The following is a 15,122-nucleotide window of genomic DNA, read 5'->3' as shown; positions in this document are numbered from 1 at the left end:
TTAGAGAAGAAATTTTTCTACCAGTTGGGGGTGGCAAACGCAACAAGTTGTTGAACAGAAAATATTCTTCAAAACTTGCTGCAGTAGGCAGGAGTAACTCAGCAAATATTCTTCTATTGGCCATTTGTTAGTACTACAAGCCTGGAGAGACTGGCCTGCTCAAATTGAGAGAAGACAGAGAGCCTAGACCTGGTGTTTCAAGATAAAAGCCAAACAGAAGAACTGTTAATCATCCCCATTTTGAGAACATTACCTAACATTGTTAAAAGTTATAACAACTCATTACAATTGTTCAAAGCTAATTTAATCATTTCATAATAACAATTACTAAGATTTGGTTTTGTAATCAGTGTAAGTAGCAGACCATTTGATGACTGAAGTCTCTTTTTAATTTTTTTAACAAAGTTATATTTTTTAAGTAGCAAAATGCTGAAAAGCTTACCACACAACTTTTGCAAATCAACTTTGAACAATTATGGAGAGCCAGTGTGGAGTAATGATTAAGAGTGTCAGACTAGTATCTCTGAGCGGCTGCTGGGCTCCACCACTGCCGCAGCTGGCCCCGAGCAGCTCCCGGGCTCTACTGCAGCCACAACCAGGCCTGCCGGTAGCTCCCAAACTCTGCCATCTCCATGGCCTGGCCCTTCCAGGCTCTGCTGCTGCAGCTAAGTTCCACTGCAGCCATGGCCGGGCCTGCCACTGGCTTCAAAACTTCCACAGCTACTTCAGCAGCAAGCACCAGGCCCTTCTCCAGCTGCTCAATGGTAAATGTGTTGTCTGTGCATGCACAGGAAATGATTTATTTAATTCCAGGGAATTTAAACCCCCATGATTTTTTTTAACTGTTCATATTTTTCTGCAAACCTATGGACTCCCCTAATCTGTTTGGGCTAAGTGCGGCCCCGATCCACAAGTTTAGCTATCCATAGCTGGGGGCCATATTTGGGAAAAAGATTAATGGATGCTGGAAATAAATCATTATCCAGCTGATTTGGTTGTATGGAAGTTATCTAACATATACATAAGCATATTTACAGACATAATGCATTTATCTTAACATCAATATAGCTAATTCTCAACATGGCCCCATCTGTGGATATTTAAATCCAGAGAATACAGTCATGGCCAGACAAGACATATCTTTCTACAAACTTGAGAAAAGCTTGAAGTTTGCAGGAAAATCTGAAATCTTTTTTTAAAAACACGTTTGGAGGTTACCCCTCCCCCCAAATAATAGAACCAGAGCTTGCCCCTTTAAGAAACAAATGTCCTCTGAGATATCAGTGACTATTTTGAGCTTACTAAACAACCACAACAATACTGCCAGCCTTAGGTAAAAGGCAGGGCCTCTCAAGTCTACCTCTACTCTGCCACCACACAAATCATCTGAGTAACTTGCTAACACACAACTTTTGCAAATATACCAGACTTTTCCAAAGACGAGAATGCTGCAGGAGGAAAGGAGGAACAGCTGAGTGCCAATGTGGTGCAGTGGTTAGAGTGTCAGACTAGGACACCCAGGTTCAACTCCCCAGTGGTAGACTGCTGGTTGACCTTGGGGCAGTCACTCTACCTCAGGTTTTGTTGTGGATAAAATACCAGATAGGAGAATGATATAAACTGCTTTGGTTCCCCTTGGGGGGGGGGGGAATAAATGAAGCTAGTAATAAATAAAGCTGAGGATTGTGCAAGGGGGCAGATGAAAGCAAGGTTGACTGGTAACTGGGAAGGAGAAAAAAATCAGGGGAAAGGGAGAAGATATGGGGGCTGAAAGGCGGAGAGAATGAGAATATACGAAAGGAGATACAGAAGGAAATGAAGTGACCCCCTCTCAAGTCCACATGGGTTCTCCTCTGGTAAGAAACTTAATTTTGAAATTGCAATTATCAGATGTAATAATTTTAATCCACCTAAAAAAGGGTGAAACACAATTTGAGCTTTCTTCTTGAGGCAGAAACAATTTTATGAAGTCATTTTTGAACCTTTTCACCGGGAGAGTTTGAAATAAGGACAAGGATTCCAATGAGCCAACTCTATCTCAGGTGGCTTGTATGTTGTACACCACTGCCAGATATCCTGTAATTTTCACAATGACACTAGGCCCTATATTAATGCAGCTGAAGTATATCCTTGGTACTATGAATGCTGCCATGCATGACTTCCAGAAACATCCTCAGCAGAAGGTCCCATAAACTAAGAAGCCAAAATAACTTTCTGTTCATTTTTGCTAGTGACTGAAGAAACAATTGTTTCTGGTCACAATACTTAACTGGGGTCACATTTAGTTATGATGAATACTCTGCTCTTTCTGACTTATAAAATTGAATTTGGAATTCTATGCTAGTCTTTAACTAATGTAGGCATTGGCCAAAATCACTTTGGGTCCTCATCCCCACTGGGGACAAAAGAGGGATATCTTAATAAAATAAAACCATACTTAACAGGAGTCTGCCACATAAGACCTGTATTTTTATTCCATGAGGAAAGAGGATGCAGACTTTCAAATATGTAATGAAGTATAATGAATCTTTTAGAGTTAAGTTAGTTAACCTTAAACAAAAATATTCTAAGTGGCTGTTTTATTACATCATTCCAAAAACAGTGTAGTCTAGCTAATTCTCCTGCAAACTACATACCAAACATAGTTTTTATGCCTCTCATTAAGGAATATTATGCATCATTTTGCCTGGGACTGCATCCCTATTTTCGGCAGAACCTACTTTTAAACTATCAGTCCTGTTCACCAGTTTAAAATGTTCTTTTATAAAACTTCCTGTTCGACCCCTCCTGCATCAACCTGCTGTACTCTCATCTTTCCACTCCAAAGACTTATAAACTGCAGTGTTCCATGCTAGTTACTATAATGCCAGCTACACATCTCCCTTATATATAAAAGCCGAATGGTGGTGGCACTTCTCTAGAACATTCCACACGCCAAACCAACTATTCCCTTCTGGGGAACCATCGTTGCCAATCTCCAGGTGAGGGCTGGAGATCACTCAGAATTACAACTGCTTTCCAGATGGCAGAGATCAGTTCCCCTTGAGAAGATGGTGGGCTCTGTATCCTTATATGCTGCTGAGGTGGCCCCCATATGACAGCCAATGTGATGTAGCAGTCAGGGCTTCAGAGCATGGGAGAGGCTGCAGGTGTGTGGGGGGTGGAAAGCTGAAGAGTGAGGGGGAAATAAAGGTAGGTTGATGATTGGCTGGGAAGGAGATAGGGTTGCCAACTCCAGGTGGGAAATTCCTGGAGATGTGAGGGATGGAGCCTGGAGAGGGTGAGGTTTCAGGAGGCGTGGGACCTCGGACAGGTACAAAGCCATAGACTCCACCCTCCAAACCAACTATTCCCTTCTGGGGAACCATCTTTGCCAATCTCCAGGTGAGGGCTGGAGATCAGTCAAAATTACAACTGTTCTTTAGGTAGCAGAGATCAGTTCCTCTGGAGAAAATGGTGGACTCAGTGTCATTATACCCTGCTGAGGTCGCCACAGCAAATTGACCCTGAGTGTCCAAGGCCGGGGCAGCCGCCCAGAGCCTTTTTCTAGAGGCCGTTGTATTTATTTCCACAACAGGCCTTTTTCCTAGTTAACAATAAACCTCAAAAATGTTTTGATAGGCTTTTAAGAATTGTGAATTGTGTTGCTCTTCTTATGATCTTGTGAAAGTGTATCCTCATAGTAAAACAGTACTGAAAATAAACACTGTATGCCAGATATCACCTGATTTTGATGAAGGACAAACAAAAGGGGCAGCTACATATCTTAAGAACATAAGAACATAAGAGAAGCCAATGTTGGATCAGGCCAATGGCCCATCTAGTCCAACACTCTGTCACACAGTGGCCAAAAATACTAGGTGCCATCAGGAGGTCCAGCAGTGGGGCCACAGCACTAGAAGTCCTCCCACTGTTTCCCCAGCACCAAGAATACATAGCATCACTTGCCCCAGACTGAGAGTTCCTGTCTATACCTTGTGGCTAATAGCCACTGATGGACTTCTGCTCCATATGTTTATCTAATTCCCTCTTGAAGCTGTCCATGCTTGTAGGCACCACCACCTCCTGTGGCAGTGAATTCCATGTGTTAATCACTCTTTGGGTGAAGAAGTATGTCCTTTTATCTGTTCTAACCCAACTGCTCAGCAATTTCATTGAGTGCCCACGAGTTCTTGTATTGTGAGAAAGGGAGAAAAGTACTTCTTTCTCAACCTGCTCTATCCCATGCATAATCTTATAAACCTCAATCATGTCAACCCTCAGCCGTCGTTTCTCCAAGCTAAAGAGCCCCAAGTGTTTTAACCTTTCTTCATAGGGAAAGTGTTCCAACCCTTTTATCATTCTAGTTGCCCTTTTCTGCATTTCCTCAACCTACCTCCAGAAACCCCGCCAACCTTTCCCCCCAGTCTGGCTCAGATACCAGAAGTGAACCAAAATAAGGAGGATAGTATTTCAAGCAGTGAAGGCAGCAAGTTAAGACAGGGAGGGAATCAGTTATCTGCATTTACATGTACATTTTGACATAAAAATTAGAGCCAACTCATTACTCTCCCACTATAGAAATGAATAGATTATAAAGAAATGATTGAACATGGATGCCACCATCATATGCCCTTCATCACTTTAGCATAAGTCTACCAGTAACTCTGTTCTTACACTGTCCTCAACTTACATGCAGGCTCAATTAGGCCAAAGAAATCTAGTGCCTGGGCTCCATGAATCAAGCTTTTGATGTCAAAACAGTTATTATCCAGAGAGGCCAAATATGCAACAATTGCACTAATAAGTTGCAGTATGCTTTCAAAACACCACAGATCAACACTACTGAACACCAAATGTACTCACCACGAATCTACACTGCTGAACACAAAATGTACTCACTCATCCTGAGGACCACATCATGAATACCATTGCTTTGAATATGCCCAATACCATAATGCTAATTATATCTTTATTTCTAATACATTAGTCTCCAGTGAACTGGATTTAGCAACTTCCTTGGCAATGACTTTCAGAATAAAAACAGTTTACTCTATAGTACAGACATGTTAAGAGTTACCACTCTTTCATGGTATCCACCCTGGGTCTTCTGATTCTCAACAGAAAGGCAGGCCTATAAATACTTGAATTGTGTACTACTACCACTTACATTTTACATTTTTGTTGATATAGTTTATGTGAGAGCCAGCATGGTACAATGTTTAAAGTGTCAGACTAGGATCTTGGAAACCCAGATTCAGTTCCCCACTCTGCCATGGAAGCTTGCTGGGTGACCTTGGGCCAGTCACACATTCTCAGCCTAATCTACCTCAAAGGGTTGTTGTGAAGATAAAACAAAAAATAGGGGAATGACGCAAGCTGCTTTGGGTCCCCACTGGGGAGAAAGGCGAGATAAAAATAAAGAAATAAATGCATCCTTCTACTACATATTATCAAATTCTGAAACGTGTTCTTTACAACTTTCTTTTTTAATGAGAACAAAACAGTAACTCAAGGAAAAAAAGAAGTATAAAAAGTATCTACTACAGTAGGGTTCCCCAAATTTGTTGAGCCTGAGCACACTTTTGGACAAGGTGACTGCTGCTACCATAAAATAGCTGCCAAGAAGTGGGTCCCAGGAAGCACAGTGGCAGGTGTCATGGTGGCCCAAGGCACCACATTGGGAAGTCCTGTACAATAGGCTCTGTAAGGCCAGAGTACTATTCCAAGACTACCCATGATCAAAGGGTAGAGAAGAACCTGATCCACAACCCATCCACTGATTCACTGTTTCCTCCTGCCTTTTGTGTCTTGAAGACATTCATCATTCACCCACTGCCTACTATGATCTCATTTTCCCTTGCTATTGTACAATAACCTACTATTGAAAATAAACCATTTTTTTAATAATTAATCTAATATTTATATTTTAGGTTACTTCCCTAAAAACTTAAATTATAATTTGCATATATAGCTACACACACAAAACAAAGATCAATTTCCTTTCATCTACAAGGAATTATTCTGCATACTCCATGCCACTGAGCCAGTTTCATAGGATTCTTCCTCAGCCCTAAAAGTGTTTACATGTTCTATTTATTTCAGTAAAGCCTTCCACCTAATCTCCAACCTTTCTTGCACAGCACAGAATTAGATTGAGGATTCCTAGTACAAGGGTCCACTTTGCCTTCATCTAGCACTGCACCATTCCCGCCGAGTAGCCAGCAACTACTGGCACTGTTGTTTGCGATGAAATTAACACTTTGGTGGTATAAAAACTGCAGCAAGCATTTTTAGTGGAAGGGGAAAGCTGGCCACTGTGCTTCTAACTTATGGAAGGGGCCCACTGTTCATAACACTGGTATAATCATATATCACCTAGAAGATGTACAAGGAGATTTCCCATAGTTCTGAGTCAAGCATGGAAGTGTACCCACCTTTACCTTGATTATCTCTCTCAGAATATGGTAGCTGCTGCAAGCACAACCCTCTGCTCGCACTACCACATGTACAGGAGGAGACTGGTTAGCCAATATACTAATTTAAGGTGCATAATTCCACATGTCTGCATCAGTAAAAATTTTGACAAATCACAGCTAAGAGAAAAATAAAAAAGTATGCTTCCAGTCAGCACACACACTCATTGCCCACCTTTAAGTCTTTCATTAACACTGTAAAGTATCATAGGGAAACATTCAGAAGTTACTAATATAACTCCATAAAGATTAAACATCTAAACTGCACAACAGTCCAGAAGTATTATTTTAACTGCTGTTGGCAGTCCTCACATCACCGTATTGACAAGGAAAGTCTGTGAATGGTTTGGGCATTTTGGCTTTTGATGCTGACTACAAGTCAACAATGCATAAAATTACCATACCTGCCAGGCAGCCCAAAACAAACAATCAGCTGAATACTATGAATCTGTTTCACTAATAGCAGCATCTTCTTTCAGTGAAACACGCTATCTTTTACTGGAGCACAGTTTCACTGTTAGCAGAACATTCACAGGATCCAAATATATTCAAATAGTTCAAATGCTATTCTATTGTGAACAGCTTTGAGGGGAGGGAAAAGTTACAAGTGCCTGGTCTTCTGCACACGTTATTAAGTGCAAAGTGAAACACACGGCCTTGTAGCAATAATGAACTACTAAACCAAAAATAATAATGAAGGAAAATCAATTGCATATAGGAGTGTTGGTGTAAGTTCAGTGAGGCATTTGCTTCAATATAGTATTTTCGAACTTCCAGCATACTACACAGTTGATCCTGATCTAAAACACATTCTAGCAAATAACTGAAGCATTAATGTGACATCTTAGTCTATGATATTATGCTGGCACCTTACTGAGTCCTTCACACTCTAAGCACCAGCTAATGAAATGGGGAGGGGGTGCTAAGATTACAAATTAAAATAAGTTCAGAACTGTGCTAGTTGCTTATTAAAGAAGACTCTGGAATGGATCCAAGAACTTCCTTCCACAAAGTCAGAAGTCTTCTTAGAAGTCTGTCCAATGTGGACAGGATTGTTCTTAGTTGCCAATTTTATACTGGGCCTTTGTCACATCATGACTCCTCACTTAAGCAGAAGAGAATCCATGGATCTAAGCCCTCTGTCTCTCAAGCGCTTTAAAGAGTGAAATGTTTTTAATGTAAGAGTGTGAGTGTTTAAGGAATATAGTCCACTTTGTCAGATGTTGAAATGTTCACAGCAAATATTTAAAGGTGGTTATTGTAACTGTAAAACAAAATGCATTAGTGGAATCTTCATATAAAAAAGTTATACCTCAATTTATTCCATCAGGTTTTATAATGAGTTAGGAATCCATAAGTCCAGTTAAAACACCACTTCCCCCATCTTTTGCCAAAACAAGGAGTATCTTAAGTTCCACAGATTTCCTCAACACACTTATCTCTGTTAAAGAACTCCCACAGGAAATCATCTTAACATCTATGGATGTGGAATAATTATATATCAATATCTCATGACAATCCATCATGAACACTACCTCCAACATCCTTGAGAGATACAGCCATCACCAGTATCACGTGCTGTACTTTTATATAACTATTTGAACTGTAAAGGTATCCTATACCATTAAATCCATGGCACTGTGATGGGCACATATATAGCACCCTATGAATATTACCATATGTGATTCTGAGCAATGTTTCATGAATAACTACCATTTAACCCAACTAGTATACCTCAGCTGCACTGATGATATATTCAGCACTTGGACTCATGGTGAGGAATCTTCTGAGATATGTCACCCATATTTAACCTCCTGTCATTTATAATAAACAGGGCCTTATTGATTCCAAGAAATACATCAACCCTCTGAAAGCTATACTGTGTTACATGAAGACACTTTATTCAGTAAACCAAATGACCACTATGCTCACCTCAGTATTACCAGTCATAGTACATTATGAAGGCCATTGCCTACCGAAAAATGATGAAATATAGCTAACTATTCAGATCCAAGACAACTCAATAAACACTAGGGAAATCTGACAAGCATTCTTGACCCTGGTAAACAAAAATTGCCCCTGGAAGATTTTAATAAAACAAACCACACAAGAAACACAACATGACTTGCTCAATCATTATATATGACACAATTAAAGATGCTGCAGCAAATCATAAATGATCTACAACCCATTTTTAAGAGTGACAACACTCTCAGAGAAGGAGAAGGAAACCCCATTACAATCACCAACTTGAAGCTATGGTTCACTGATAGCCAAATAAGCACAAGACATCAACATCAAGGTCAAACCAAAGTGCCCATTATGCCTTGTGATTAAAGCTGAGAACAGTTAGAAATCTCTAACATCCAAGGTTCTTATACTTAAGAACTTTATGAATACACACAAATACATTGTCAACAGTGTTCAGTAGCTTTCAACAGCAGTTTACATATGCCAGACCTGTTCCAGTCTAAGAAACAGTATGACTGGAATATCAAAAGTCAGACATGAAGAACTAGAATATAAGTAAACCCATGTGTGAGTTTCTTAACCTGCCTGGCTATTCTATTAAGAATCTCAAAGAAGTCAAACTAATTGATAACACCGCCCAACTCGAATATGAAATAATAGAACAAGACCCAATAAAAAAATATAACGGTGTGAACCGATGTCTCAGTTACTATTATTATACAACACAACTATGATGGAAACATGATAGAAGACTTTCACATGTCTCACTTTAAGATGAACACTCTTAAGAGTTACCTTTCTAAAATAAAGCAGCTGTAGTTACAAGCTTGCTACTGTTCAATTTCAGCAAGTGACAACATAGGTTGTAGTCTACAAGGTCACATTCTTTTAAATTAAAATATTTGATATTTCATGAACTAATTTCCCATAGCTCAAAGTTTCTAAAACTCTGTCACAATGAGCCTCCTGAAATCAAGAAAAAAATTGACCATTCCTATGAATAACTTGCCACCCAATGGCACAGTACGTTTTGCCACTACCGTTCCTTAGTCCTACAGCTGTACAAGCTCCTCCTGGTGACACTGGGGCCTAAACATTTACATGGCACCTTTAAAAAATTAAATACAAATAAATATCTCTTAATGTTACATGCATGTAATCAACACTGAAATACAAAACAAAGGGTATAAATTTTCTCCTAAATTTATTGAAGCAAATGTTCCATTTCTACAACAGACATTATGAATCAATATATCCATCTCAGTGATTCCAAAGACTTTTGATATTTCATAACTGTCAGCAAAGAAGTACCTATTCTACAGTATACCTGATGCAACCAGAAGATTGTTTATTGCATGTAAATAAGGACTGTAAAGGATGTATTAGTAAAGTGACTCTAAACAACAACTAGGATAGATCTGTGGTGTGAGTGCATTTGGAATACTGCATATAGTTGTAATCACCATATCTACAAAAGCTAGTACTACAAAAAAGTGCAGAAATGAACAACCAGAATGATCAAGGGCTTGAAGTCAACATCGTTAAAAATAAAGACTAAGGAATTAGGGATTTTTCTGTTTGGAGAAAAGAGTGATATAACAGGTTTATAAAACTATGCATGGGATAGAGTAAGTGGATAAACACTCCCCTCTCCTCTGATTATACAACAATTCACAGACACCCAATGCAGTTGAGGAGCAGTAGGTTCAGGACAAACAAAACAAAGTACCTTAAAGCGTAAACTACTTGTAGAATTCACTGCCACAGAATGTAGTGACAGTCCCTAGTTTAGTTGGCTTTGATTACACATGTTCATAGAAGATGAGACCATCAACTGCTACTAATCAGAAAGACTAAATGGAACTTCCATGTTCAGTAGCAATAACAATGAACAGTTTGGACCTCTATGCCCCACTTCTAGTAGCATCTGGTTGGCCACTGTGTGTGAACCAGAATACTAAACTATATGAAGCACTGGTCTGACCCAGCATGCCATTTCTTATTCAAATCGAAGACTTTCATACTCCAAAATGTTAACAAAGTTGAAAATTCAAATTTTAATCTCTGGCACATATTTGTAATATAACTTCAACAATTTAGTCCAATATTCTTTTGCAAGTGAGGTGACTCTGAACATGAAGAAATCCTGTATGACTGTTGATATTTCATGCATCTATTAATTTTACATATTGTTTCAACATCACATGTAAAGATTCCTGTGACTGGACTCCCATACAAATGCGCAAGATGAACAAATCAGTGAAGGGAAATGTCATCACTACTATCATCCTATAACTGCTGTACTTGGGATTCTCATTGAATAATTCTTTGTCCAAACTATTCACACATGTTTACAAAGGTCATGGAAATCCTGACAAGGATCATTTCAGGACTGGAAAAACGAGTTCTATGAGTGAATTATAAAGTAGAATAAAGATGTCAGCTTACTATAAATTATTTGTACTATCTATTTGCTGTATCCTGTCCCTTCTTCAAAATTTCAACATAGCATTCAGCCTCCTAACTGCCCTACAAAGTAGGTTTCGGGGGGGGGGGGGGTTTGCTGTCAAGTCACAGCTGTCAAGTGACAGCAATCCCTTAGGGATTTTCAAGGCAAGAGACATTCAGAGATGGTTTGCCATTGCCTGACTTTGTGTAGTGACCCTAGTGTTCCTTGATGGTCTCCCCTCCAAATACTAACTGGGTCTGACCCTGCTTAGCTTCTGAGATCAGGATAGCCTGGGCTATCCAGGTCAGGGCATGAAGTAGATTAGGCTGACATATCATTTCCTGCTCAGACAACCCCAAGGTGCTCCATTTTACTTAATCAAAGATACCGCACATATGAATTCAAATGTACCTTTCATAAGTCATCTTGATCAGTGCTGATATGTCTACAGACAGGATCCTTGTTACCATTTTAAAGTAACATTCCTGTACTTCAGAATGGAGTTTTATGTTTCTTCCTTCAACCTTCCCTGTTTCTACTGATGCCTCCCTTCTCTGCCTCCACTCACACCTCCCTAAGCAATTGTTGTGCCTCCTTAGAGAGGTCTACATCACATGTAAACCAAAGCCTTCTATTCCCATTTCACTCAGAGCAGCTGGCAGTTCTGGAATCCCAGGAAATCACCACAAATCTACTAAAGGCACATGTTTATGAAGGTCCTCCTACAGGCAAGTAGCTCTAATAAATACCTGTTTTAAAAGACCATGGCCCAATGCACTTACAATTTTCGTTGCAGTTGTTACATTCCACGGAGACTCTAGCACAAAACCAAGTATGACATAAAAGATACTACAGTAACAGACACACCTATTACCAGTATAATCAGTGCTGCAGTCAATTCCTTGGACTATGTCCCATGGACGGATCCTACTAGTCCATCTGGACTAGTAACAGTCAACAGAGGGACTTGCATAGTCCCTTTGTGGCTTGCAGAAGTTAAACATGCACTTGCAAAACCTTCATCTGGCAGACACTTCACACATTCTCAAATTAAGAACAAGAAAACTTCCTACTTTAAAAAGTCACATGTTGACATTCATCCACTCTTAAATCAAATTCAAAATCCTCACACCCACTCCCCTGAACCCTCTCCTTAAAACAAGTGTCATTCCATGTGAAATTCCACAGTTATAATTTATGTCCATACAAAAAGCACAGATTTACAGATCCACCAAAGAAAATAACTGAGGAAAATCATCATACACCTAAACTAAACCATACTAAGGATGCAAAGTCAGAGATTATAAATAATAAAACAGATCTATAAATTACTGAATGTTCTTTGTAGAATTTTTCAGAAATACAAAATCAGGTACTGTTCAGATTCTCCTTTAACTTTTTCCAAAAATACTGCTAACCTGACTTAATAAAAAGCATTACAGATGAAGCTCATCAGTGGAAGCATTTTAGTCAAAAAATTATACACCCTATTATAAAGATATCCCCGTCACTTTCTAGTGTTAATTTGGACTTGTAATATCCTTGTTTATATGGAAATCCCATACAACTCAATGGGACTTATTTCCAAGTAACATGCTAGGCATCATGATGCAAGTATCTAAAATTAGATGTAAAAATGAATTGATAATTATCCTTACAAAAATTTTAAACATGACAACATCCAGATGCATGCCACCTTTTGCAGAATACAAATAAAAACTAATTAAACTAATCTACAGTTTTACCTGTTCTACAAATGTTCAAGTACAAGATGTCCTAGTGAAATCACTGTGACATATGTGAACATGCACATAAGTAGTCTTTTAACCAGGGCAAAAGCAAAACAATCCTGGATTTTCTAATATTCTTTAAGGAAAGTTTGGATAAGAGAATCTGAAATACAGGAAAGCCACAATCCAGAACAGGGTTAAGCATACTTCGGTCTCATCAATTTAATGGGTATAAAATGCTGTACTTTGTATGCAGTATGAATTCTCAAAAGATGCACAGACCATGCCCTTTAATTCACTATCTTCATTAGCTTTCTGATGTTTGACATTCATAGATTAACCCAACAAACATCCCAAAGCATCCTTGAACAACATCACTGAAGCTCCTCACAGACTAAACTGCAGGTGCACATATGCAAATCTATGTTGAAAGTTCTTGTTATGGTCCAGTATTATTAGCAAAATCAAGTGCCATCACAAAATATATTCAGCAGCTTTCTATTCCAACTGATTCTGAGTAAGGATTTCCAGGCTTCCTTGTAACTCAATACCACTTCTGCACTGTTGCTGTGAATTCTACAGCTTCAAACTTGGAAGTCAATCTAGGACAGCCAATAGAAATTACTTCTGTGCATTTACTACATTTCCTAATGCTAAATCTCCAACAGATAGCTGGGTCTTAGGTTGTTTAAACAGAATTATTACAAAACAGAGCAGTTCCTATCTAGTTCAAGAGAAAAACTAAAATATTTAATATTTTGGCTTAAAACCTATCTTTAAAAGTGTCCAAAATTCACATTGTTTCCTTAACAGAATAATAACTACACATTGGTAAAAATATGATCCAATATTATTTGCAAACAATACTGTTTCATTATTAAAAATACCAACTATACCAACACTTCAAATGATTTCAAATTTTAAAAATCAACACAGCTAAGAAGGGAATACAGAAAAAAATGTAAATTAAATTTACCATAGTCTGACAGAAAACCAAATTTCAGTAATTACTTGTGGAAAGAAAGTGTTTATTTTAGAAATATAAACCATTCCCAACTCTCCATACCTTGAAAAATGGAATTGTTTTGATAATAAGTAATTTGTATATTGTTATCATTTATTTAAAAAGCAATATTTTCCCATTCATATTTCAAATCCATACACAATTCTACAGTCATGCAACTTCATTACTATTATGAAACCTAAGTTTCTAAAACTATATCAACCTGCTTAGCAGAGCCAGCCTTACTATGATATAAATTTTAATAATCAATAGTGCTTCCTATATTGTTTGTTCATTTAGGAAGTGTAATGCTGGCAAAAGTAAAATACAAAACAATACAAACACTTCAGAGCCATAAACAAAAGGGAAAAAACTTCCAAATGATAAGTGAGACACAACAAGATTTTAAAATGTGAGTGTGAGAGAGGTACACACAGATGATGAGGATGTTATTTAATTTTCACATCCTAAAAACCCGAAATGCCACCTCATGCTTAATACTGCTGCAAAAGTCCTTATCAACACTCACCGCAAGTAATACTGTTTTAAAGCGAAGGCAGAGTTAGAACAACTTCTGGGAAAGTTAAACTCTTCTACAATTTCTCCCCACTGATTCTTCTCCGATACCTGTCAAAAACAACACACAGAGATGCACAAGAAACACACATACACAACGTCGTTGGTAGCGACCATCCCAAGGACTGCCATGAGACAAACGCACAGGATAAATATATAGATTTATTTCGATTGGGTCTGGGAACTGCATTTCCCACTGACAGTCCCTGGAGATACGATCTTGCTCCTCCCCTTGTATTTTACAACATTTATTTTATTGGGGAGCGAGCAAGCGAAAGGGTTCGATGCCGTGGAAAGGGATTTGTTTTTGTCTTCCCAGCCTGGACAATAACCAATCGGAAGTCCCTCTGTCGCCTGCTTTTAAATCCTCCCGCGGTCCGTTAAAACCCAAAGAAGTTGAAAATGAGCCAGGAAAGTCTCGGTGGGGGCCGCCCCCGCCGGCCGGGGGTGTAGGGGAACCGTCCCGCTGAGTCTCCCCTCCGCCAGCTCCGTAGACACAGAGAGGCCTTTCTTTTGAGGCCTACAGTTCTGTCCCTAGCCTTGAAGCCTAAAGATGGCTATTTGATTACACACCGTCTTGGCTGCCCCTTTTGTTATTTCTCTCTGGAAAGGGCTCGGAGGGCAGCGCCTGGTCCCCCCCCCCGCCCCCACGGCAGCGAGGATCATTTCCTAGCCCATGCTCCGTGCCGATTATCGATGTTAAACATGCCCGCTAATTTTGAGTTGCACTAAAACTGCACTCAGACTCTCTCTCTCTCTCTCTCTGTGCGCGAGACACACACACACACTGAAAGCGGCAACCACAAGCGGAAGAAACTGCTTCACACACAGCCTCTGCCACTCTCCTCTTAAGGAAAGGAGGGAAGGAGCCCAAAAGCGGGGAAAGGGGGCATCGGGAGGCTGCCATCGGCACCCCCCAACCCCCCCCCTTCATCTCT

General features: G+C 39.3%; 1 protein-coding gene across 1 annotated transcript in view; it reads right to left on the bottom strand.

Moving 5' to 3' along the window:
- ARID2 (AT-rich interaction domain 2) overlaps positions 1 to 15,122 on the bottom strand; it is a 164,179-nt gene that overhangs the window by 130,327 nt on the left and 18,730 nt on the right. Inside the window, exon 3 of the mRNA XM_015409772.1 lies at positions 14,138 to 14,235. Coding sequence (XP_015265258.1) covers positions 14,138 to 14,235 — 98 coding nt within the window. The remainder of the gene's footprint in view (positions 1 to 14,137; positions 14,236 to 15,122) is intronic.

The sequence above is a fragment of the Gekko japonicus genome, unplaced genomic scaffold (assembly GCF_001447785.1).
Source record: "Gekko japonicus isolate JY-2015 unplaced genomic scaffold, Gekko_japonicus_V1.1 scaffold4, whole genome shotgun sequence".
Lineage (NCBI taxonomy): Eukaryota > Metazoa > Chordata > Lepidosauria > Squamata > Gekkonidae > Gekko > Gekko japonicus.
This window is presented reverse-complemented; position numbering and strand designations above follow the sequence as displayed.